Raw genomic sequence first — 26215 nt, 5'->3', positions numbered from 1 at the left:
CCTTCAAATCAGAGCTCTGGTCAGTGAGATATTGCAAGATTACATTTTCTTTGTACAACAAAGCTGTAAAGCTCCTGTGAAAGGTAACCAATTTCACACTGGTTCCTTCTTGTGTCTGTTTCACTTACAAAAATGTCTCTGAATAGATATCAAAGCCTTGGAATATTCAGGAGTTGATCAAGCTTAAGATCAACACAATAAAAAGAGGTTCCCTTCTAAGGAGTCTCACTTTCATAAATTAGTTTCAGCCTGAAGGAGAACACAAGCTGCCAAAACACCAGACCTTGCAGAATGTGGCAGAAATGGTTGGACTTCACATTTAAGTCAGCTAACACAGTCTCTGCTCATTATTTCCAAGCTATAAGGATAAATGAGGGGAGTTATTTTTAAAATAACTATGGAAACTAACAGTAGAGTGATCAGCCAAAGCTATAAACTCCACCTCAGAAAGTCTAAATGAGACAGGGAAGCTGCCAGTGGAGTGGGTTGTGTGCAGCTCAGCTCCCACTTAACTGGTTAAACTTTCCTCTTTTTGGCAAGCACTACTCACACCACGTCCACACCAGGGGTGTTTCTCAACAGCATCACAAAACTGCCTGGAGGTGCCCAAGAATGTGGTAAAGACACCAAAGAGCAGGGCCTGTGGCCTTCTTGCCTGAGGATTCTGACAGAGGTAAGACAACCAGAACACTGGATGGGGCAAGCAGAAGAGCAGAAGCAAAGACCACACAAGGTGGTTTCTTCTTTGTGGCTGTGTGGAAAACTGCAGATGCCAGTGTGGCCACAGACTCCACATGGAGTTTGGACAGTGGAGCCTTCCTTACACTCTAATGGAAGGTCCTGGATCCTTCTCAAGCACCAGAGCCAACAAACCTCTCTGCAAGCAAGGCAAGGAGAGCAGAGAGTCTTCCAGAAAAATGGTCATGGAACTCTACTGTGGACTTCTTTATCCTTCTGGAAGAAATGCAGCAAATCCTGAGCTCTACATGGGGGTGAGGAAAACCCCACATCATGTGGGGGAGTCCCTGGTTAAAGCAACCAGTGCTCAGTGGTAGGCAGAAAGAAATCAGCCCAGGCATGGAGCAGCACCCAGACATAAGCACATGTTTTTAGGTCTTGAAGACCTAAAGCTGTTCCTGGTTTGAGACTCACTCCACCTGCAAAAGTCAGGAGCATTTTTGTCCCCCTCTTTCCAGAAAGTGAGCCTCAAGCTTCTGCAAGGCCAGAGCACTGTCTACCCCTCTCCAGACAGAAGGGTGAGCCATGGAGAGGACAACTTCAACAACACAGCCAGCTCTGCTGACCAAGCCCACGATGAAACGGATGTGAGAGAATTCACACTGAGCTCAGGTCCTCCACAGCTCAAAGGGAACACCACAGGACCCCTCTAAAGGTCAGAAAGCATGACCTGGAGGAACAATGTATGGTGAGCTGGAGCAATGAGACTGTGACGAGATTGCATGGCAAGGAAGGAACTCAGGAAACAAACTCCTTATACATTAACAAATAAGGATCTCTGAGGATCACTGAGTCCAGCTCCCTACTCCTTGCAGATCCACCTGAAAATAAACCATATGAATGGAGGCATCATCCAGATATTCCTTGATCTTTGTTAGGCTTGGTGTTGTGATCACTTCCCTGGGGAACCTGCTCCAGGGATCAGCCTTGGGGTGAAGAACCTTAGAACCACCTTCCCCTAATATCCAACCCAGAACTCGTTTCCTTGGGTATCAAAGGTGGATCTTGAACACAGCTCCTTGACACACTGCTCCAGCTAAACCAGAGGGAGGTGCTCCCAGAAGACACAAGATGCCAGGAGGGCAGAGGGGACTCCTGCCACAACAGCACAACACATCCAACCAACCTTCAGCACTGCCCCAGCCACCACAGAATAAAACAGCATTCAGCAAGCAAGCACAGCTCCTCACTGGCACCTGCAGTGCCCAGCACAGCTCCCACATGGCACCATCACTGCCCAGCTCTGTGCTCTTACCTTCCTTTTCATTTCATCATCCTCTTCTATCCTGGCCCCACCAGCATCGCTGAGCACAGGGCTGAGCAGAGGGGACGAGCCCTGGGTGGCTGCAGTCACCTGAAAGCCTGGGCTCAAACCCAGGGGACTCTTCAGCACAAGGGAGGACAGCTGGCCATGGTCCACAGGGAGGCCTGGGTGGGAAAACAACAAGAAAATGGAGTGGAAAAGGAGAGAAAATTATATTAAAGATAGTGCAAATAAGGTGATTATCCACTGTTACAGCAAACCAGCATTGCAATCTCATATTATTTTCAGAAAGGTAAAAGAGCAAAAAGGCATATAAATCCAAAGACTTCAGTGTGTATCTTAAAGTAAAGGGAGTGTTCCCTGCATCCCAGAGGTTATAGGGCAGTGCAGTAAGGACAGACACAGTGACAAGCACAGTAAAGGGAAGGATAAATTGCTTATTGTCACAGAGTAGCAGCACAGTTCACAACACAGGGTTAAACTGCAGCAACTGGAATACAGCTTTTAATTTTTGCTTTTTAATATAAGAGTTGCTGTTCAACACAGGGAAAAGCTAGGATTAATTATTCCATGACTTGCCACTCCAGAACACAATGTTAGAAATACATTCAGAAATTAGGGCATCTCCAAAACTGATCCAAAGGGAAAGGAAAGCCTATTGCTAAGCAATGAGAGAGCATGGAAAAAAATTAATTCCTGGCTTTTTAAAGTATACAAACAGAATAATCACAAGGAAAAACAATTTTGTAGCACTCAGTATTAACTGGATGGACACAATCCACAGCTAAATGTTAGAAGCAACAGGTACCACTTTGCTTAAGGTTATTGAACTTTTTTTTAAATTATTATTACTATTTTGTGGACCCTTTAGAGATTTCTGACACATCACAGTGAATTTAAGCCTCCTCTTTTCAGCACACAGATCTCCCCCCTTGGAGGTGAAAACGACCATTCAAGATCAGCTTTTTTGGACCAAAGGAAGGTGACAGACACACTACACCCAGAGAATTCCTCCTAATCTCACATACTATTTTTCTGATCTTCTCTGTGATACACAAATGAGTTTTCTCAGATCAGGTAACCAAACAGGTATCAGCACTTAAACCAGGAAAACTGAAACAGCCTCCCAAGCCTCCCCAGCAGGATTTGTTGTGTCACGAGTGCTGAACCACCCACCCGAAGACAAACGGGGAAATCAACAGCCAACCCCAAACTGCCAAATCATCATTCCCCAAACTGCTTAGAAATCATCACAAAATCTTAAAATGTTTAAAAATCAGCCCTCACAGGTATCCAGTATCCCCTCACACCGTCATGGGTGCTGCAGGAGGAGCTGGGAGCTTTCGATTCCCAGCTGCTCAGGCTTGGAGAGCACACCCAGGGCGAGGCAGCCCCAGCCTGTGACTCCACATGGACAAAGGCAGGAAGCTAAACAGAGCTGCACTCGGTCACCTGGAAGAGATTCAGATCATCCAGGCTGCTGAGTTAACTATTTGTACACTAGTCCAGCACCACTTCTGGAGGAGATTTTTGCTTCTCCCTAAGCGTTTTGTCCATTCACCCCAGGAAAGCAACATTTGTTTCATCTATCCAGGCACAGGATTCAAGTTTGCTTTTACATGCCAGGAATGCTGAAAAAACCAGCTTCCAAACAAATGAGTTTGCAGGGGTAAGGAGCTTCTTTAAGTTCTTGGAATGTAACATGAAGTAGCAACAAATTCCAGAATCTGTAACTTGAACTGCTTCCAGACAGCCTGAAAGCTCAGACACAGAGGGAACAAATGGGATATAACTTGTTATAAACCACCCTGCTTTTTAACTCAGGTTCTTCTACCTTTTATCTCCTCCAACAGAAGATGGCCAGGAAATTAACTGCAAACATTGAATCTGAAAGCAAGAGCTCCCAAAGCCAGAGTGCCTGATGGAAATGAGGCACGTTCACAGAATCTTAGAATGGTTTGAGTGGGAAGGGACCTTAAAGCTCACCCAGTCCCACCCCTGCCATGGGCAGGGACTCCTTCCACTGTCCCAGGGTGCTCCAAGCTCTGTCCAGCCTGGCCTTGGACACTGCCAGGAATGGGGCAGCCACAGCTGCTCTGGGCAACTGTGCCAGGGCCTCTGCACCCTCACAACGAAGAATTTACTCCATCTAAAACGTCCCTGCTTCAACTTAAGGCCATTCCCTCCTGTCCTGTCACTTCCCCTTTTTTTATTTTCCCTGGAAGAGGCTGTAAGAAGTCACAGAGCAGCTCAAGTCAGCTTTTTGGCTAACAGTTCTTTAATTAAATATTTGATTTGAGCTCAGTGTGATGGCAGATGATATTACAGGTGAGGACTGAAATTTTCATTCTCATAACCCAAGTCTTCTCCACCAGAGCAGCACAAGAGGACTCCAGGCAAGCAGGTAGGAGGTACAGCAATTCCTCATTCTCACAGAGAAGGATGGTAAAGGGAGAAGCCATTTCAACTGCTGCTCAATGTAGAAAACTCCTAATTAGGTGGAAATATTGATGTGAAGATCAAAACATGTGAATGATTCCCTCTGACATCAAACCTTGGTGCTCTGAGGTCTTCCCTTCCCCACAGGCAGCATCCTCCAGTTTCATTAAAAGGGATTACTCTTTCAGAGTTTCTGTGCTTCAGTGTTGTGCATCAAGTGGAAATTTGTTCTCTACAAGTCACACCAACATCCCAGATTGTTGTCTGTAAATGCTGGGAGCCCAGCCCTCCATGCATTGATGTGGGAATTGAGAGTTGTAGCCCACTCAGTCAGACATGGCTGCATCCTGTACACAACAAATTTCTGCCTCTGCATCACACTTAAGGCAACATCCAAAAATGCATCAGCTCAGTGTAATATTCCATATACTCAAAGATCTTCAAGTATGCTCATACTTCTTAGTTACACTACACAGTTAGAAACGTGCCCTTAAGCAAACAAGCCCACAGTTTCATAAAGCCCAGCATACAGCTAATAGAAATAAAAAATAAAAACTAATCAATAAAACATTATAAAAGCTCTGTAGTATTCAAGAGCACAGCTACAGAATCTGGTGAGAATGCTGAGGATATCCTCCACAGCTACTGTGTAATGTTGGTCATGTAGAAGCAGGCTCCATTTGATTTTCACTGAGATAACAAGCAGAATAATAAGATAACAAACTTTTGGCATCACTTCTCAGTTATTTTTTCAGCAGGTATTTCCATTCTTCAATCTAAATTCAATTCCTACACAGAAAGCCAGATTTGAGTGTACAGACTGGCCAAAAAATACAGGTTCTCTAAGCTTTATGCATGGATGCTTAAAATAATTCAAAGACAGACCACTAAAATAGTACCCCAATAATACTGAGCATTATGGGATGGACAAAAGCTATGTGAAAGTCAAATGTCAACAACAGCTCCCTATCAAATGGAGTGACAGAGAACCTTTAGAGATGCAACTTTATTATTATATCATTGCTATTACTACTGCTCCAAAAGCAGAGATTGTTTTCAGGCTAAAGCCCTGCAGAGGCTGAGCAGAGGCCAATGGGAGCCTGCTCTGAGCCTCCCTTCCACCCCATGCCCTGCTGAACCCAGCACATGCACAGACCAAATGATTATTTCTAGAGTGAAATACACAGTATTACTTCCAGAGGGAAGTCATTAACAAGCTGATGTACTACAAGTAAAATCCTGGATATTTTCCCTATCTTTCTTATTTCAAAACATCACAACTAGCAGATTTGCCCTCTGCAAATCTTCCCTTGAAAAAGATGAGAAATAGTTGGGAGATAAGAGAAACTTGAAAATTATCAGAGCCCAAAGAACTGATGCAAGAGACTTCAAATTCAAATATCTTTCTTTTTATCTTTCAACAGGTACAGGTCATGTAAAACATTAAAGCAAATTTACAGCACTTGGCATGTGCCCAGTGAAGTCACATACCACAATCCTAAGGTTGGCCCTGGTTTTATGGTGATGCCCATAAAACAGCTGAAACAATCCCAAATAATCACCCTCCTTTTGCCACCTTTCCACCTTGTAAAAGCCCTGTTTGCAGGGAAGAGGAATTACCTAAACACTGGCCACAGACACCTGAAGGAGAACCTGCCAGCTAGAAAACATGCAATCACCTTCACATGCTGTGTTTGCAAAAAAAAAGGACAATCTTCCAATAAAAACAGATACAAGAGAGAGTTCAAGGGATATACCCAGTTTAAAAGAAAAGGTCTCCACAATAAATATCATTCCTACAAAGAAATCTGAGCTTCTAGTCCCATTTGTATTCCAAGCAAAAGATCTGAACAAAGCAGGAATTTGAAACCCACACACCAGTGTTTGCCTACTGTGCTCTATTTCCAATGAAGTGCTACAGGGGGAAGGAAAACCGTGTGGAGAAAGCTGAGAATAAAACTATAAGATGCCTTGGCTAGGAGAACAAATATTTATTCTATTTCAAAGGTAAGGGTAATGAAAATAAAGCTAAAAAGCCCATGTTGTCATTTATATCAAAGTTTTCCTTGTTTTATTGCATAAACAATTAAAATTATGAATTAGTACAAATCCGTAGGTTCATAATTGGCAATCTGAACAGACACAAAGATACTCAAAAACCCCAACATATAATTCAATAAACATTTCCCATATAAAAGATAAAGTTCAAGAGATCAATTAAAAAATTCCAGCTCTCTTTGTTTGAATGCAATCTTTTCCTGGCAAGAGTAGCACCTATGGAACTGGGGAGTCCCTCTAACCAAGGCACACGTGCCCCTGTTCGTACCAATAAACTGGAATGTTGGGATTCCAGCAACTGCAGAACATTATTTGATTTTTGAAAATGGACAGGAAACCTTCCCACAGAGCAGGTTCAATTCATCATGTTCCAAATTTGAACTTCCAAACCTCCAGCTCAGCCACTGGAGTGATCCTATGGGAGCCCATGGGCAGGTAATTAATGAAGAGGATTTGATGATGTGTTTGGAACTGCAAGGTCTCCCCATCCTCAGACAGAGGATGTGTATGTACAGCCATACATATACACACAGCCCTTGTGACAAGTGAGGTGGAAGAGTCCCTAAAAATGACAGCCAATGACAGCTAAAGGACTGCATTGACCCCTGTGATTACACTCATTCAGTACTGAGTCATTATGGCTTAGAACATTTTTCAAAATGACAATAATGGGAATGACTTACCGACAGGTTTGCACCAAAAAAAGCATAAAATTATAACAACTTTTATTAGTATCTTCACAAAATCTTATCCCTACCAAGACTTGCAGCTAGACAAAATCTACCACCACCACCAAAAAAAAAAATCAAATAAAAACACCCAATATCAAACCATAACCAAGCCACCAAAAAAACCAAAATAAAAATCCCTTAAACAAAATCACCTATGACCACAATACAAATAAGCACAGGAAAGAGGAGATCAATACTTGGTATTATCCAGATTATTCAGGAACTCTGAAATTCACTGGAAATTAAAGTGAAAGTTGAGGGTAGATTGATACATCACCCTATTCCACCCTAAGATAACATATGGCAAGTCCTGGGAATATACAGTATGTATTACTTGACTAATGAATACTTGAAAATTACAAAGTCTACACACAATAGGTAACACAGGTTAGTAAACTTAACAAAGCTTAACCAGGTGGTGGATAGGTCAGAGAATATTCCATGACCCATGTTTTGTGCAAATTAAGTTTCATTAACTGCATAGATGATGATCAAAAATGCTCTGATGTAGTGCTTTACATTTAATAAATGTCTTTAAGCATCAGAAGGGTTAGGAGTACACACAGGGAAGTACAGGTGGGGATTAAACTGCTCACTCACAACACCCATTTTGCTTTCTCTCAGGGTTCAGGTGAGAACTGCAGAGTTAAGCCTGGCAGCCTCACTGGGAAAAGCCGCCAATATTGGCATGCATCCTACAGGTGCCTGTGTTAGCTAAAACAGAACAGAGAGATGTGGAGGGAAGGAAAAGAGCCCTGGCCCAGTCTCCTTGCTGAGCTGCAAACAACTGCTGGGTGCACTGTGCAGAGCAGGAGAACATACCTGGACACCCCTGTGGTTCTCCTACTGGAAAAACACAGCACCAAAAGCTGTGCCCTGGCTAGAAATGCTCCTACCTGTGTGTGCCCAGCTCCCCACGGGGTGGGAGGCACAGAGCAAATGTGCAAGAACCTGCAGAGGCACAGACTGGGAGGGGTGGGGGCATGACCACAAAGTTTACATCCAGGTTTTATCTGCTCTACCACAGCTCCTCAAATGCTGCCTTTTTGCATGTGATACTTGGCAAAGATCTTCTCCATCTTGTCATTTTTCCTAAGTCATTTCCCCTGTTTTCCATGCTGCATGGTTCCCACAGCAGAGGTCACTGCAAGGCTCCAGACTCTCCCACTGCCAACTCACCACTCACCTTCATGAAAGGAAGGCTTGTGTTCTCAGGAAATAAACAGAAATCAGTACCAGGAACTAAGTTTCAGTATCAATACAGTAAGAAGAAAACAAAACAAACCCCAGGGAACAATGCTGGAAGTTAAGCAGCATCACCAGGACTCAGGACACAGCACACTCCCCTCATGCTACCAACAAGTGAATGAAAGGGACAGAGCAGGGACAGACCTTCCTTGTCCCACCTTCTCCTGCCACCTCAGCAGCCAGCCAGGGGAGGAGAGGACAGCTCCACTGCACTGAAATAACCCACACAGCTCCCTGGGAAGGTCTGAGCTGCTGCATTCCCTCAGGGCAGCTGGTTTTCTCTCCATCTCTACCAGAAAGTGAATCTGATGTCTCTGAAGGAAATGATGAAGAGCCTTTGCTCACAGCTTTCTTGCTATAATAAAAACTCTACTTATGAAGCAAATTTTCTGCTCTTTTGTGTCTGTCTGGGAAATCTTGAACAAAACAACACAGCTCAGCATGCAAAGATATCCTCAGAAGCCATATGGCTTCGGAAACCAAGTGAAGCACAGAAGGAAGCCTCGATGGCTTGCTCTATGCTATCAGTCAGCCAGAGCACAGATAGCACTAACAGGGGCACAGCAGCAGCTCTGAACTCTCATTCTGTACCTAAAACCTTCATCTAAACACATCTGTACCAGGGTCAAAGGTCCCCTCACCTCCTCCTCACCTGTGGGTCCACACAACTTGCCCTAAGATAGAAGACTGGAATCCTAGTCACCAGCATTCCTTTGGATGACAAAAGGGGCAATACACTAAGAATCTTATTGCTTTCTTAAAAAAAAATAGAAAATCCCTGAGAGTTAGAACTGCCAATAAAAGATCTGCACAGTTTAAAATAAAAGAAGAAAAACATTGAAGATGTCTTTTCAAACTAACTGTGGTGCAAGAAAGCAAATGGGCAAGCCTGTACATTGAAAATACAGGCAGCTTTTTACCAAGATCTTTTGAAAACTAAGAGAATTTAGTTGGATTTATTCCCTGTTCTGACACATTTAAAGGAATGCCTGTGATTGAGGCACAGGACATGAAATAGAGGCAGCACAGTTATATGTAATAGCTGAATCCTGATCCTCTTTTTAAAAGATCAAAGATATCCACAGCCTTTCTCTACATCTTTATCTATATACTTGTCCCTGCTGCCACCACCTGTTATAGAGTCTGCAGACAGAATCTGTCTCTTTGCTGATTTTCTTTCTCTTCCTTAGGTTACATAGTGTAGTTCATTCTGGGAAGAAATCAGACAAATCACCTAAAAACTTAGTTAAAGGCACCAGCTCTCTACACCACTGCCCTGTTTCAAAATGTCCCACCACACCCCCATGACATCATCTCCACAGGCCTGAATAAAGTCCCACAAAGAGCCAGAACACACATTCAACAGGAAAGAAACAAAATGGAAGTAACAGAGCAAAAAAAAGAGTACCTTGTAGTAGGTACTGGAGATCTGAGCTAATATTTTGTTCTCAATGTGCTTTGTCTTTCTGGGCTGCTGGCAAAGGGGGCAGGTTTCTCATGGGACAACACACATTCCACTCAAACACAGGATAAAAGCAAGCACTGTGCAGAATAGTAATACCTTGGTAGAACTAACCTGGAAGAAATGGGTGACTAAAGGAGGTTTTACCTCCTCGAGTTCTGCCTCATGTTCAAAAGTATTCCATGGAAGTTTTGGTTATCAGAATTTTGAGAAATAATAGTATTTTTTAAATGCTTGAGTAAACAATGCAGGTCTTTAATGATATATCAAGACCATATTTAAACTGGTAGCAATAATATGGACCATAAAGTTATGTTTGTAACTAAGCTGCTTATTTTGGAGGCATCAGCTGTAACAGTGCTGCACCCTCTCTGCAAAGGACTGAAAAGTGGGCAGAAGGAACCCCAAAACCAAGTGGCTGAAGGAGATGATGCTTTCCATCACAAGATTTGGGTCAGGTGTTATGGATTTCCCATTCTTGCTTGCATATGGTCTAAAAAATGCCCTCACAAGCTGAAGCTCAGAATTTCACCTCCACAATCCACAACAGTTGGGAAGGACATTTCACAACTTCTGTTGTTTTGCCTCAATAAATGTTGCTAAATTAAATGTGACCAGTTAAGCAACAATTCAATTGTCTTTTCCATTACACTTCCTAACTTACAGCTCATGTCTCATGTAAAAGTCCCCTGTCTAAAAGAATTTACAAAAGCCCTGAAGCTCTAACTGTTGTCTATAGTATTTACCTCTCCTAACAACTCAATTTCTCAGAAAAATTACAGTATTTTTCTGAATACAGTCCATATTTTAAAGAAAAAATTAAAGCTAACACCAGGTTTACCATTAGCTGTCCTCCACAGACACAGGACACTTCTCTGAATTTCTTTGTATTTTTATGCAGAGTGATTAATAATAAGAAAGAAGGGAAATGTGATGGGGATTAAGTGCTTTTAAAGTCTCTGTATATCTCCAAACTGCTGCAAAACGTTTGCTGCTGGACTGCTGAAGACACCTGCAGGTCAGCAAATGAGCTTGTCTTCACAAGAAGTTTGGAAACTGCTATTTCCATTTGGTTGGATACACATTCCCTCTTCCAAAGGTAGGTAGAGTCTATTTATTCTTCAAAGCATACCACAGATACGTTGCATAGGTTGGTATTCTAAAACTGCCCTTCAGAGATGATTTGAAGATTCTTCAGGGTTTTTTTTTGATGATGGAAACAAAAACAAACCCAAAATGAGGATCTTGCTACAGTGCAGGAAAACAGGCAATTTTTGGATGCAGCTGCTGGTTAACAAGCATGTGCAGAAGTGACTGTTTTATTTGGATTTTGGAGGAACAGTATACTATATGAGACTCTTACAGATATGTTTACAGCCGAAGAAATCCTTCAGTGTAGTGTAAGTTGTGATGTCTGCATGAGCCAGTTGATACTTAAAATTCTCTGAAATCAGTGTTTTTTCCTAAATGTAGTATTTTCCAACATTGTAGCCTATTATAACCCATTCTTGATGTAGTGTGATGCACAGAAACACAGCACCAAAACTTGGATGCTTTGAGGGACACTGAAGAGGCACACAAATTTAAAAAAAAATTAAAAATCAACTATGTTAAGTGATTTAAAATCCAGCCATTGGATTGAGTGATATCACACCCTATTGACTTCCAAGCCTGAAAAGCATTGAGGAATCCATTCCAAAAATCAAGACCATTCAATTGATCTGTGACTTCTCTGTCCAGTCTTCTTGAGTGAGATTTTTTAAATTATTCTGAAAGTCAAAGGCATAGTTGTCCCCCGTGCTTTGAGCAAAGGGGTTGCTAAAGAACAGGTTTACATCCAAAGGTGCAGCTGTTTCTGAGTCCCAGGAGTCGGTGTCTGTGCTGCTGGAGTCCTCTGTGGTGGTGGGAGGGCAGCTGAGCTGCTCCAGCTGGTCGATGATGTCCGTGAACTGGAAGGCGGAGCTGGACTCGGAGCGCACGGAGCAGGCGGGGAAGTTGAGCATGGAGCTGGCAGAGGAGTGGTTGGCAGAGCCGTGGGTGTGCAGGGAGCAGCTCCCGTTCAGGGCCAGGTTGTTGAGGGAGCTGCTCTCGGAGCGGTTGTTGATGAGGGAGCTGGTTTCAGAGGGGCTCAGCAGGCTTTGCATTCTGCTGGCTTGGGCCTTCACCTCAAACAGCTCCGAGGTGTCCGATGGCCTCTCGTTGCCGTTGAAATCGCTGCTTTCTTCAAATTCAAACTCCTCTTCCATATTCATATCCACGGCCTCGGTTGAGTACCTGTCAGGGCTCGACTGAGCAGAGACTGAGCTTTGCTGGAGGGCATCTGCAGCTAAACCAGCTGGCTCTGACAGACACTTGGAAAACTCAGAACCCTTTAATTCTAAGCCACTGTACACATAGGAAAATGCCTCAGAGCCCCCAGCAAAAAAGGACATTTCTGCCGGGTCATCATCGATAAACTCCTCTGACAACTGCAACTGGGAATTTGCCAGTGTGAAAAGAGGGGCCCCACGGCTGCCATGCTGCTGCTCTTTTTCAGCAATGAATACACCTGTGGTAAAGTCATCCTCATCATTGTCATTTTTACAACCAGCAACCCTGCTCTCCTTACTACTTCTCACTACATCTACGTCTACACCGCAACCACTCTCAAGGACAGGACAAGACGGGTCACAGTTTCCTGCAACACTACCAAACCCAACACCTTGGAGCACGGGAGATCCAGGCTGCTGCATCAGCTTCCTCCCCACTTCTTCCACTGGTGCTGCAGTGGTTTTGTCTGGAATCCTTGTGTACGATGCTCGGGGCTCCAAGGAGGAAGGGCTGGGCTCAGCAAACATGGGCAGGATGGAAGCAGGACTGGCCAAGGAGTGAACCGAGTGGAAGGGGGCAGCTGTTGAGGCAGGAGACCCTGGAGTTCTCAAGCCCTCAGTGAATGGGGCACTCTAAAAGGGGACAGAAAAGCAGAAACACAACAGATAAAAAGGTTTTTGTAATACATAAAACAAATGTAACATCCAGTTACATCCATATGAAGAAGGAATATATGGTTCACAGGAGCTCACTTTACAGCAGACACTGAACCTGATCCAGCAGCCCATGAAAAAGGCAAGGTTTTTTTCCTTAATTCTGATAGCTGGATGGAAAGTTAAAAACATAGATTGTATAGCTGAACAAGCATCCACAAATAACAACAAAATGACAGTGAAAGAGCATTCAGTGAAATGATTGTTTCTTGCTGTGTCCTGCAGAAGGCATCTTACAACAGCTTTAAGACTGCCAGAGAGCAGTCACAGAGTACCTAGAGATAACTAATCCTCTGAAATAACAACATACTAGAAAGTTCAACACTTCCTTCTCAGTTCAGTGGAACTTTGAGTAAAATATGACTCACTTCACACTCCACTGGCTACAACTGTCAAATCAGTAACACCAATAAAAAGAACTGTACAGCAGACAAAGAGCAAACAGTGGCAGCAGTTCTGGTGACTTGGCTCCTTCACTATCACCTCAGAGAGCTGTCTGTCCATGCCCCTGCCCACAACCACAGCTCAGAGAGTGCTGCAGAACTGACCTGCTTTGGCACATCTGCGTTCGAGGTGCGAGTGGACGCTCTGACCTTGCTGTGCCTCCTGTGGAACAGAGCAGCCTGTCAGCATCCCAGACATGCTTCAGCCTCATTCCTTCCCCCATCACTCATGGCCATGCCAATAGCCAACAGAAACATCTCAAGCTCTATTCTATCTGTGTTTTGTTAATACCTAGTTCAGGTTTTAAGAGGTCAAAAGAGTTGTAAATTAAATAATGCAAGATAAGAAATGTGCAAAAGTGGAATAAAGGAAGATCCAGATCATTCACAGAATCAGAGAATCATTAAGATTGAAAAAGGCCTCTAAGATCATCAAGTCCCATGGGTTAGTGCTGCTCCCCCAGCACTAACCCATGTCCCCAAGTGCTTTATCTCCACCTTTTCTGAACACCTCCAGGGATAGTGACTCCAACACTTCCCTGGGCAGCCTGTGCCAGTGCCTGATCAATTTTTCCCAGTATCTGACCTAAACTTCTCATGGCACCACTTGAAGCCATTTCCTCTTGTCTGTCACTTGTTACCTGGGAGAAGAGACTGACCCCACCTGGCTGGTGGGGATGTCTTGGTACCACTGAAGGAGACTTCAAGAACAACTTGGGACTGAATACTAACTGAATACTAAACAGCACATTTTAGTTTAACTCCATCCTTTTTCATTATTATAAACATCTACAGAAGAATGGCTCAGAACCAGAATGAGTTAATAATTGTACAAATTTTTGTAAACTCAGTCAACCATATAAAATTTTGTACATTAGACTCCAAAAAGTGATATCCTGCATTACACTTGAGATTCACTCTATCTCAATAATTAAGTAGAAAATCAAATTTTCAAACAGAAAAGGAGTTCAACTGGAGTCTGAGACATTAACAATACCTATTAATAGTAGATGGATGCAAACTTTTTAAAATTCCTATTAAGCCCCTATAATCTTTTGTATTAGGAGTAAGATTTCCCAGAGTTTGGATTCGGAGTAGGAGGAGTTTCCCACGTGTAGACTGGATAGCATTAGAGTCAAGTAAGGAAAAAACTGTTTTATAATGAAAGCACATATTCCTAATTTATATATTTGTATGTTTAGAAACAATTGAGTATTTTAGGTCACAATTTCAAACTTGCAGATCCCAAGTTCTGTTATGTGCTCTGCCACTGGCTGATTGCACAGCTACAGTGGCACAAACAGGTCCTCAGTAACATTATGGAATCTTCAGCACGTGCTGAAATTTCACACAGCTAGGCCACATTATCCATAGACATAAAAATGTGGAACCAAAACTTTTCAAAGCCTCTTATATCATCACAAAATAATAAATTTTTTACATTTTAGTTCAGCTACCTTAATGAATGAGAATGAGCCTGCTTCCAAGCAGCATTAAAACACTGGATTTTAGGCAAGAAGGGCACTGTGAAAGTCTCAGCTATGTTTTGCCTTACAAAGCCATTTCATCTTACCTTTCATATGGGGTTCTCTTCATCCCACTGTCCTTAATATAATCCACTAGTTGCTTCTGTGTTCGTCCACTGTGAACCCACAGAAGCACAAAGGTTACCAAACACAGGGGATGAGCATTACAGAGGAATGTCTTTAGAATACTTCTTCCTTCTGCTCTCATTTTCTAAGACACAATGAGTGTGCTGTGCTTCTCCCTACCTGTATCTGAAAGATGAGCCTCTGGTGAAGAACACTGCTTTAGCCTTTGGCTTTGGCTGGTCGAAGAGCCTAAAGAATGTGTGATACTCAACACAGATTTTCCAGAAGTTTTTACACTCATCCCTACTTCCCAAAAGAAACTCCAATGTATCTTGATATGGGCCCTGGGAAAAAAACATACAAGTTCAGTAGCACCTAAAATGACAGTAAGGAGAAAAGGAAGGCACAAATGTGTGTCACCAAAAAAGATGAACTCCAGCAAGATGCAGGATTTTGCTAAGTCACTTCTCATCTGCCTTAAAACAATGGGAGTGATTCTGAATGCAGATAAAATTATTTAATAGCTGTCCAAAATATTTGCTTACCTTGAAACTGTAAAAGTATTTTAAAAGCACTTGACTTTAGAAATATGCTCAATATAGCCCACCTTCAGAAAATTCGGAGGAATTTAAATATTTAAGTGAAATAGAAGCTATTTTAAAATACTATTCCTTTTTTAGGAGTTCTGATGCTTGTCTCCTGGAAATTCAGACAAAACCAGAAAATACTGCATATGTCAGAGTACAGTTATCACATGAAATTTCTGAGGGTCTCTTTGTGAGACACATTGCTACATCAGCAGACAGTGGGTCCTGTTTCAGGTATTCTTGATACATGAAATTATATTATGTCCAAAGTTGGTCTTTTTCCTCTATTTTAATATAAATTAAACACTGAATGCAATCTAGTCATCCAGCATGGAAGGAACAATTTTGATGACATCTGCAATGAAAAACAATCTACTGTAAATCATCTACGTATGCAAAATGACACTTGTGCTATGGAGATGTATAGAAAAGATGAAGCAAGAGTAATCACACCATCCTTAAATTTAAGCTACAACAATACAGTTTCAGTCACCTATTTCTACCTGAGGTGTATCAGATAATTTTTATTTGAATCAAGAAGGTGGATGCAACTTTTCCAAAGGAGAAGTACTGAGAAAGGCTGCACCAAATACTTGGGTCTGGTAATTTTTTTCTGTCTTACATTTATGCATGTGTAAGCTTGTGTCAAGGATAAGCTGAGATTGAAACATAAAACCTACAGATCCTAAATTGTGGGGTGAGAAAGGAAAGATTGACACTTGAATGATGCAGCCAAACCTGCCCACTGAGGCTGTTTTATAAAATCACAAGCTCCAGAAATGTTCATAATAAAATGAAGCACAGGTATTTTTTTCAACACTGCCCAGTTTATATTACAGTAAAAGTTACACAGACCTCTGGGTGGAGCTTAATAAGGAATCTTTTCCTCTTGAAGCTCAGCTTACGGACCTTGGACCAGTTGAAGGTATTGATTTTTGTGTTGCCCTGAATCAAAATGAGAATGATCAAATGTTAGCAAAAGTTTCAGAAAAGCAGAGTAGCAAACAAAATTCTGTTGTGGGTATATAGATGTGTATGTGGACACATCCAGCTGGATTTTTAGTTCTGGTGACAATATCCCCTGAAACAAGAGAGGCCACTGAGCAGTCTGAGAGGGACTGCAGGACTGATGCACCTCCAAAAGAAGCTGCCCCACAGTGAGCAAAGAACAGGTACCCAAACAGAAATATTTCAGTAAGTCAGCTGCCTCTGTGTTTTGGGGAGAGGAAAACCCTAGCATTGCATTCATAACAGGACTCAGAGCACTGAGTTGCTTCTTTAATACAACAAACATAGTAACATTATTTGGTCCAATTACAATCAATCAGCATTCCTATACAATAAGAGCAACAATACCCAGCAAAAATCCCCTGGAATATTGAAATAAGAGAAACCAAACCAAAATTCCAGAATGACAGACCTGTCCCAGGGCTGTCCCAAAAATGAATTAATTGATGATTTTCTCTTATCACACACCTAACTTCAAACAAAGCCCCTCTACTTCACTGTCACTTGGCTTTGATGTTCTGCTCTCTGCACAAGAACAAGCTGCACCAAACAGAATTTTGGGGGCTTAAATGACACTCCTTGACCATAGAACCCATTAAATTTCCAAGGCATCAGAGACACCTGATGTTCAAATGAGAGACTTACTCCAAGACATGCTAAAGGACAGAGTCTGCCACCCCTGCCATACCTGGAACACCAGCACACCCATGTGTGAGACTGCCAGGTTGATTTTGGTGCCCTCACGGTCAGAGGCAAGATGGAATCTGATGCCATACATCTCCAGTTTCCTGGCAATTTCAAGCACTTGAAAGTCAGATTCAGCAGGAGTTTGACCCCTATAATGAGGAAGAAAAAGAAAGTTTTAAGAACAATCTGATCTACAACACTGCCAACACATTTAAGTCTGAACTCTGGCACTAAATGAGAATTTTCTGTCTCATCTAGTTGGGTGGTTTCACTCCATGTCATGTGTCACATTGAAAGGTCTGTAATGACACAGCTGATGGCCAATGTCAAGTGCATCCCAAGACAGAAGCTGAGAGAGATATTAATCAGCTCAGAGCTTTTGCCAGTTGAGAAACCATAAAGTTGAACAAATCCAAATTCAATCCACAGTGCTCCTCCTTTTGCTTGCTTGTGTACACATTAGCATTAACTAAGATAAGAAGTGAGAGTTGGCAGAGTTGCACAGCCAGCAAAACAGAAACAATGCAAATATTGCAACAGAATGACCCTTTGCAGGTCAGGTTTTGGGACCACAAAATTATTACTCTATTACTACCAGGTGCCTTTGGCTGGATAATTCCCTCCCTGCCAAGGAATCCAGAGAAGAATCTTTAAAATAAAACTTCATCTGTTGTCAAAATTACTCTAAAAACAAGAGGAAGCTGTACATAGACAGGAGCAAGTGCTCTGTAAGGGTGCACAAGGTCCAACACAGAGACTGTTCATAACCTGGCACAGTTTCAGCCCTCACTGACTGCTCCCCAGGTTAGCTGACATCAAACCACTAAGATTTTGCTCTCCTACATGAAAACAGTCCTTTCTTTCCTCAATCCCCCTTGTTTTTTTCCATGAGAGGGAGTGCATTAGATTGTAGTGCATTTTCAGTGGGTACTTGTACTGACAAGAGCATTTCCCTCTAAGTTCATGAGTCCTGACAAAGAGTTAAAGATCCTCCAAGAATGAGCAAATGGTGCTGTGGAAATGAAGGATTTCTTGGAGTCATAGAATCATAAAATCATTAGGGCTGAAAAAGACATTGAAGATGATCAAGTCCAGTTATTGCTACTGATCATGCCCCAGTTACAAAACAAAGACTTTTTCGCCCCCAAAGCAAAAAAGCCTTTATCACAAACATGAGCATGTCACCCAAGTAGGTCTCTGAACTACAAACACCCTGCAAGAAAATGCTACAACCCATTTTTAGGCACAACATGGTTCAGGAGAAGCAGGAGAAGCCTCTCCTGTGCTAACCCCAAGGAAACCCCACTGCAGAGCTGCTGATCTGGGGTCCCCAGCCTCAGTGGCCACTCCATAAGATGAAGCAAGATCAGAGGAGGTCACAGAAATGCTGCAAGGGCTGGAGCTCCTCTGCTCTTGAGACACGCTGGGAGAGCTGGGGGTGTTCCCCTGGAGAAGAGAAGGCTCTGGAGAGACCTCACTGTGGCCCTTCAGTTCTTAACAAGGGCTTTTAAAAACAAAGGGACTTTTTCTATGGACAAAAGGTAATAGGAGATGGGGAATGGTTTTAAACTAGAAGAGATGAGATTAAAATTACATTAGGAGAAATTCTTCCCTGTGAGGGTGGTGGGGCCCTGGCACAGGGTGCCCAGAGCAGCTGTGGCTGCCCCATCTCTGGCAGTGTCCAAGGCCAGCTTGGACAGGGCTTGGAGCAACCTGGGATAGTGGAAGCTGTCCCTGCCCATGGCAGCAGATCAGAATTTAAGTTGCCTTCCATCCCAAACCACTGTGGAATTGTGTGAAACACCAGCAGCACAGGACCTGCAGGGGGATTCAGAGCAGTGAGGCTGCAACAGTCACAGCTGGATAAACTGACCTCCTACATCACTACTGACAATGATTAGAAATAATAAATACCAAATTACTTCCATGTGCAAGTTCACTAGGATAAATGTAATGATACACAGAAGACACAGGTGCTCAAAAATTATTATTCTATTTACAACCAGTGCTGAAACCAGATTAGATTTCTGCACACACAGACTAAGCAAATTTTACAAGCCTTTTTTCCAAGAAGAAAGTGGCCTTCCTTTCATAAATCTGCAGTTCATTTTATTAAAACAGATGACAAACTATTTTTAGCATTACCTATTTTTGTGTACTATGCTGTGCCAACCACAACATCACTACTAAATAAATTCTCCTGGTCCCTTGACTGGCTTTTATAGTCATACTCCTAAAAATACCTCCTTCTACCTACCTAGAGTCATGTGTTAGATCAAACAATTGTTTAGCTCCATATAGATTTTTTTTTAATACAAATAGAGAATACTGAAGTGAATTATTACATTTGAATTAACAAAACTAGGGATTATGACAATGCACATTAACCCCAAGTAGGGACTGTATCTACAATTCAGAATTCAATTATGAAACTTATTTCATATGCTACAGTTTTAAAAATAGAAGTTGTTAGAAAAAGCATTGATTTTTTTTACACTTAGTAAAATTCTCTTTAGTGTAAAACACACACACACACAAAATGCCCTGAGAAAGTGAACCTGAATTCACACAGCAGCATTTCAGCAGTGTTCTGCTGCCTTGCTCATTCTGGAGGGAAAACAAAGAATCTAAAACACTACAGCAGGAAATCACAAATTTATTTTGCCAGCTGCAGAAGGCAGAGATTCAATGACATTCCTTACTTTACAAGCTCTCTCCATAATCCACCCTTATCCAAATGTCAGTATTATGTGACCATGTAACAGAAAGGGAAGAACCTAAGAGGCACAAAAACCTGATTTCAAATGGAAACAGAAATGCCAAACAACAGAGAGAGTAATTTCCACCACTGTTACTACTACATGGAGTAGTTATGTCTAAGAGCTCAGACTGGTACAGCAGATTTTTCTTCCCCTCACTGAGCTGAGTAACATGGAGTGAGTGCTTTTAACATTGCCTTTAACTGTTGTTTCATTTCCACCACAGATTCCTCAACTACACCAAAAAACCTGGAGCACCATGGTTCCTATGTATTAAATATACCCAAGACAAAAGAGGTAGATCATAAATCCTGCTTTTGGCCAGGGCTCCCTGAGCTCCACTCTGAGCTCTGTGTGTAACTCCCACCCACGCTAATTCCTGCTATAATTCTTCTGAACACAGCGACATTAAGAATGAAAGCAGGGCTTTGTCTTTTAAAAAGGGTGCTGAGGTTGGGAAGGAGGGTTGGAAGGGAAGGAAGGCAAAAGAACAAAAAAATGGCAACTAGAAAATTGGAGCTCTACAGTACTAAAAGTTCTTCATGAACAGTCTGGTGTAACTGAGGAAGAATCACTGATTATTATTTCATGTACCATTAGATAAGATCTCAAGCACAGCACATCTCAGAAAACAAAATCAAAATAAGATACCAGGCAATTTTAAGAGTGTTCACTTGCACACAGGCTGCCTTGTAGCCAAGAGAGAAGGCTGAGCCTGGTGTGGAGGAGCTGGGAGCAGAGCCAGGCAGCTCTGATTGAACCACAGACAGGTACCAAGAGAGGCAGCTCCAGAAACTGCCCTCACATGCTGCCTGCAGGCTTAGCTGCACAGCCCAGCCCCAAAACAATCTGCTCTAATTTTGTTCAGCCATTAAGCAGATAAATCTACTTAATCTTCCCCAGGTCAATGGATGACACACTAATATCAGTATTTCCACAAAAACTGCTGTCAGTGCAATAGGTGTTGCTGTAGAGGTTCCTTACAAGCATCCAGCTAGATAAATGTTGGTTGTGATACAATATTCCCATTGCAAAGGACTCAAAATAAATGCTCTCAAGTGTTAAGTGATTTACAGAGCATTTAAACCCAGTGATTAACATAGAGCTTTAAAGATGAAGTGTCAAGTTAGAGTTTTTCTACTTTACAGGCAATTTAAAGAATTTAAATTCATGGACAACTAAGCTAACAAGTTGTGAAAGGACGTGAGGGATATCAGTAAATGTAAATATAAATCTATTAAATCTTTTTCTTCTTTCCTGATTTAACTATGCACAGACAAAGAAACCACAGACATGTGAACACAGGCCAAATGTGTCATGTTGAATCCTGCACTCACCTTGCAGCAAGTATTCTACTACTCACAGGAAGGCAGAAAACATTGTATTTTGGGTGTCTGGGTGTCAGGAATTAACTGCACCAGCACCAAGACACCATCTACAAAATATACATCTTTTATTTTTCATAAACTATAGAAGATGGTTTTTATTTATTTCCATTTTATAGAAATAAAATAGGTTAATTCAGGCTCTTGCTGAAGCAATAATTAATGTGCTACACCAAAAATATAACTCATCTTGTTTACCATTGCTACATTTGCAAAGTATAGAAACCATATTCCTATTCTTTATGAAAGTAAAAGTATTTCCAAATGTAAAAGAAAAATATTTTTAATAGAAAATAAGCATTCAATTGCCATCTTTCCAATTACAACATTCTCTATTTACAGAATGGATTGGATACACAGGTTCTGTTTTACTCAGGGTGATGATGTTCTCCCACTTCTAATAGCTACAGTGAAGCAATTAAAAAAAAGAAGGAAAAGAGGCAAAAAGAAAGAGCCACAGAAACAATCTGGAGGAGGTGAGCCATCCTGCCAGAAATGGGTTTCTCTTCCTGAACACCTGGTTTGTACAAGAAATCTTCCAGGAGCAATGAGCAGTGGAAGAATCACAGAATCCCAGGACGGTTTTATTACATGAAAGCTTTTTTTGGGACCTTATTAAAGGCACACTGCAAAAATCACTTGAGAAAAACTACTGCCCAACAACTCCATCGTGCCCATGTAACTATTGCTACCAAACTTTCTTGCTCAGGGTAAATGGTGTTTAATTTACACACTCTTAAAGTCATCCTGCCATGCAGCTGCTCACCCTCCCCTAGGCAAGCCCAGCTGCTGCCCAGGGGTTCCCTTAGTGGTTCACATTAATCCTCACTTACACATGCTTCCTATGGAAGTCCAGGATCTTTCCTTCAAGTTTCTCCTGATTTGGCAAATATTGGTTTGTTTTAAGGTGTTCTCGATCTTCTGATTCATCAAAATCTCCTATTTCAGCTACAACAGAAAACAAAACTATGTTAGAGGAAGAAGAAACAATGGAAGAGGAACAATGACAGAAAATACTTGGTAAGGAATTAGAGAGATGTTTAAGTGCTTCAAATTTGTGCATGATGTTTTGTATCCAGCTTCATTTTACCAAAATCACCTTTATCCCAGGCTGACTTCCTGGGGATTACAGCAGTATTTGAACATTGTCTGGAAAATTTAGACTTTTAGAAGTTCAGACCTTTTTAGAAGGTCTGAACATTTCCTCCTTACAGATACCTTATAGCAAATACCATATTTCAATTTATTTTTTGCTATATATATATGCAAAATAGTAATTTTACTATATATATGTAATATAGTAAAAAAGTAGTATTTTTTACTATATATATGTAAAGTAGTGTCCAGTAATAGACAAGGTTAGTTGGGAAGATGGCAAGTTACATCTGGAATTTTGGTCTCCCCTTCACATATCCATGTCTTTCAGATGCAATGCTGTGAATTTAGGAAGATTTACAGAAGAAAAAAGCATTATTGTAAAGTGCAGAACATCTTCCACCTGATACAACACAAAATAATCAGAAGTCTTTGGCTCAGAATACAAAAGCACAAGGCAGGCAGAACATGTGGCAAATGTACATAAAATTACAATTGAATAAATAAATTTTAAGAATTTCTTTTTTCTGATAAAAAATATGAAGTTGCAACATTTAATTCAAAACCAAAAGGTTTTAAAAGATAAAAGTACATATGTTGTCCTAAAAACTTCCCAAAAACTAAGCTGTAAAGCTCATTTCTGTGGAAGGATGCCAAAAATATAAGGAAATTCAAAAATTAGATAAATACCAGGGCAACCAAACAGATGCAGAGCCAGTCTGTGGTGCTGTGTGTGCAGTGATTATGGGATGGATGCAGCAAAGGAAGAGCTGCTCTGTGTCTGAGGGCATCTGCCATCAGCTATGGCAGAGAAAGGAGCACAGCAAATCCTGTTTAAAATCTAGCCAGCACAAGAGGGAATGAGTAAAAAATACTGAATATTTTTGAAAATAATTTCTGTTGAAAATGAAGCTGTTCTTTCTCACATTTTCCAGAAAAGCAGAATCAGGCTAAGCAAGGCCTGATGCTGAGATTCTCTCATCAGCTCCACAGTGCTGGAAAACCACGAGCAGGTTTTAGTGGTGTCACTCACTGATGGCACACACACAAAGACAGATTTGCTCCTCCCATAAAATCACCAGAAGAAATACTATTATAGCTGTATTATTATATTGCATTGCAGAGTTAGACAACCAATAACTACTCAGCAGTGCACATGTGAAGAAGAATCATTGAATCATTGATCAGCTTTTGCTTCCAGCCAGCCAAGAGCCACCAAGGCTGGGCTGCAGACCTGTGAACACTTCAGCTGCAGCAATTTGATGTCTGAACTAACTCAGGGTTTCCAACCTCCTCCTCTCAAAGGCCACATTTTAGGTTTTTAAGCATGTACAGACTGAGCCAGCAGCAGCATGGAGTACTTCCAAATAAATTGCTTCCCATTTCCATGTTCAGTCCCAGCAAGGAGGAAAGCTGCTGACAGCCCCACTACAGAACCTGTTCCAGCATGGTTCTCAGCTGCATTTCAGCCCAGTTCCTGTACAGCCATCTCCTCCCAGGACAGGGAAAGTGAGAACTGAAGCCAAGGGAGAACTTAGACAGGTGGGAACAGCTATCTGGGAGATGTGGAATGCTGGCAGCAGAGCTTGCAGAGCCAGGGAAACAGCAAGGCTGGTTTTGTAATACCCCTCTGAAGCCAGATTTACCTCATACATAAGCACCAGCTGTTCCTCCCCCTGATGACTGTCACCCTGATTTTTTAAGATTTTCTGAGCCTTCTGATGTTTACATTCTTGTAGTGAACTTTCTCACACACTTTCTGTAAACAACTCATTGTTTTGCATTCTTTTATGGAAGAAGAGAAATTTGATAGAATGTTGGATTGTCCAGTGTCATTGGAGAGGTGGCACTGTCACCCTCCAATCCACTGTCACTTTTGGAAAAGTATAAATGTTAAAGTCAGAAAATAAACTTCCTTTTTTTCCTTCACCTTGAGAGCAGCAGTGTGTGCTTGTGTTCTTTCGTCCTATAGCGACAGATGACCCTCCCAGGGTTGAAACCCAACATTTTTACAGTGTGTGGGGAAGGAAATACTGTGAGACAGAGACTTCTCCTAGTCACCAAAAGCTTCTGGATGTGATTTAATGTGGGTTAGCAGTGGCACCATCAGCAGTGCAGCCCAGCTGGGATACTCACACTGCAGCAGGTGGGACACCAGCAGAGCAGCTGTGTTGTCACTGCAGGTCAGCCTCTCCTCTGCCAGGTCCCTCTTGATTTGCAAGGCAAACAGGTACCTGCAGGAGAGGCACAAGGGCTGGAGTTACATCCTGACACGAGAAAACACAGCAGAACCACTGAGCAGGAGCTTATAAAAGCAGCATCTCCTGATGCTTCCACTCTCCAAAGAATAACAACAGCCTGGCTACCAAGGAGTGTCAAATCAAACCAAAATATCCTGTGACTGTTCCAGGGCAATTTATCAGCACAGAAAGACTCAGAGCAACAAGGAAGCAGGAGGAAAACCATGTTTTAAGCAGGTTTCATCTGTGCAGTAACAGCAGCTGTCATTTTTAGCTGAAAAGAAACTTAAAGAACACTTCAAGTGATCTTATCTATCAGAAAAAAATGTTGAAGAATATCACTGATTCCAGTATTTTGTTAGGAAAACTGATAAGCTTTTCTGTTAGCACTCAACTAATCTACTCAGCAGTTGTATTTTCCAGAACTATATTAGCAGCCTACAAAGACAGTAAGAAGTTCAATTTACTTTTCTTATACTGCTATATTAGTTCAACAAAAATATTTCCCATTCAGTTGTTAAAGAGCAATAATTTCTGTTTAACAGTTTTGTAAGCTGTTCCTTTTACTTGGAAGGAGATACAGTAAGGACTCCAGTAAACAGGCAACAACTCACTGCTATAAACCTTCAAACTGACAGACTGATTCTTTTTCTTTACTGAATTATACCCTAAGAGATGGTAATAAGATTTTTTTAAAAGAAGAATTTATTTTAAAATTTTATTCCTGATGTAAAATATATTAAAAGTTATACATTTTGAATAATAGGGTTTTTTTAAATTTTTAAGTAATGTATTAAAGGCTTCTCAAAAAGTATGCTCTGCTTTCTGTATGTCTGATGAGCTCTCAGTTTCTTCAGTACACTCATAATAAAGAATACAGTATCATTAACAGCATCATTAATTACCCAGATGCTCTAAGTGCAGACCATAAATACTCAATAAATAGGCAAAATACAGTTCCTGCTCTAAAAAGCTGTATTCCTAATGAATTCCCTATATGAAGCAGCAGTTAATAGAAGAAAACCTGGTGCAAAGGAAATATTTAAATAGTTTTTCTCCTTACAAGAGACAATCACAATAGTTGTCATGCTGGTTTGTTCTTAAATATATCTGAAGGATAATAAGGAACCTCTGAGAGGAATTCCAATTAAAAGTAGTGAAACTGTGAAAAGCACAAAATGAGCTCTTTAAACACCAACATCTGGGTAATGTCCTTGTGAGAGGCAGACTTCAAACCAGGTCCCCAGGTGCCAGCAGGTGGACAGGGCTGCTTAACTGACCACAGATCCATCAGCAATCCCCAAAAATAACCCATGGTGAGGACAGTTTAAACTGTGAACAGTAAAGTGTGTTTGGAAGTTTAAATCACTTATTAAAACATGTACTGGTTATTTTATATTTATTTTTATAGACACTGTTTATAAACATTAGTATTTTCTGCATACTCTGACTCCCT

The 26215-nt window shown here is 41.5% G+C and overlaps 1 protein-coding gene across 1 annotated transcript in view; it reads right to left on the bottom strand.

The window, feature by feature from the left end:
• Positions 1 to 26215, bottom strand: part of FARP2 (FERM, ARH/RhoGEF and pleckstrin domain protein 2) — a 73181-nt gene that overhangs the window by 21366 nt on the left and 25600 nt on the right. The window contains exons 6-14 of the mRNA XM_036389207.2: positions 24656 to 24753; positions 22258 to 22372; positions 17282 to 17429; positions 16441 to 16530; positions 15179 to 15342; positions 14980 to 15048; positions 13512 to 13569; positions 12642 to 12882; positions 1994 to 2166 (exon numbers count right to left, since the gene is read on the bottom strand). Coding sequence (XP_036245100.1) covers positions 1994 to 2166; positions 12642 to 12882; positions 13512 to 13569; positions 14980 to 15048; positions 15179 to 15342; positions 16441 to 16530; positions 17282 to 17429; positions 22258 to 22372; positions 24656 to 24753 — 1156 coding nt within the window. The remainder of the gene's footprint in view (positions 1 to 1993; positions 2167 to 12641; positions 12883 to 13511; positions 13570 to 14979; positions 15049 to 15178; positions 15343 to 16440; positions 16531 to 17281; positions 17430 to 22257; positions 22373 to 24655; positions 24754 to 26215) is intronic.

This window comes from Molothrus ater, chromosome 10 (genome assembly GCF_012460135.2).
Source record: "Molothrus ater isolate BHLD 08-10-18 breed brown headed cowbird chromosome 10, BPBGC_Mater_1.1, whole genome shotgun sequence".
NCBI lineage: Eukaryota > Metazoa > Chordata > Aves > Passeriformes > Icteridae > Molothrus > Molothrus ater.
This window is presented reverse-complemented; position numbering and strand designations above follow the sequence as displayed.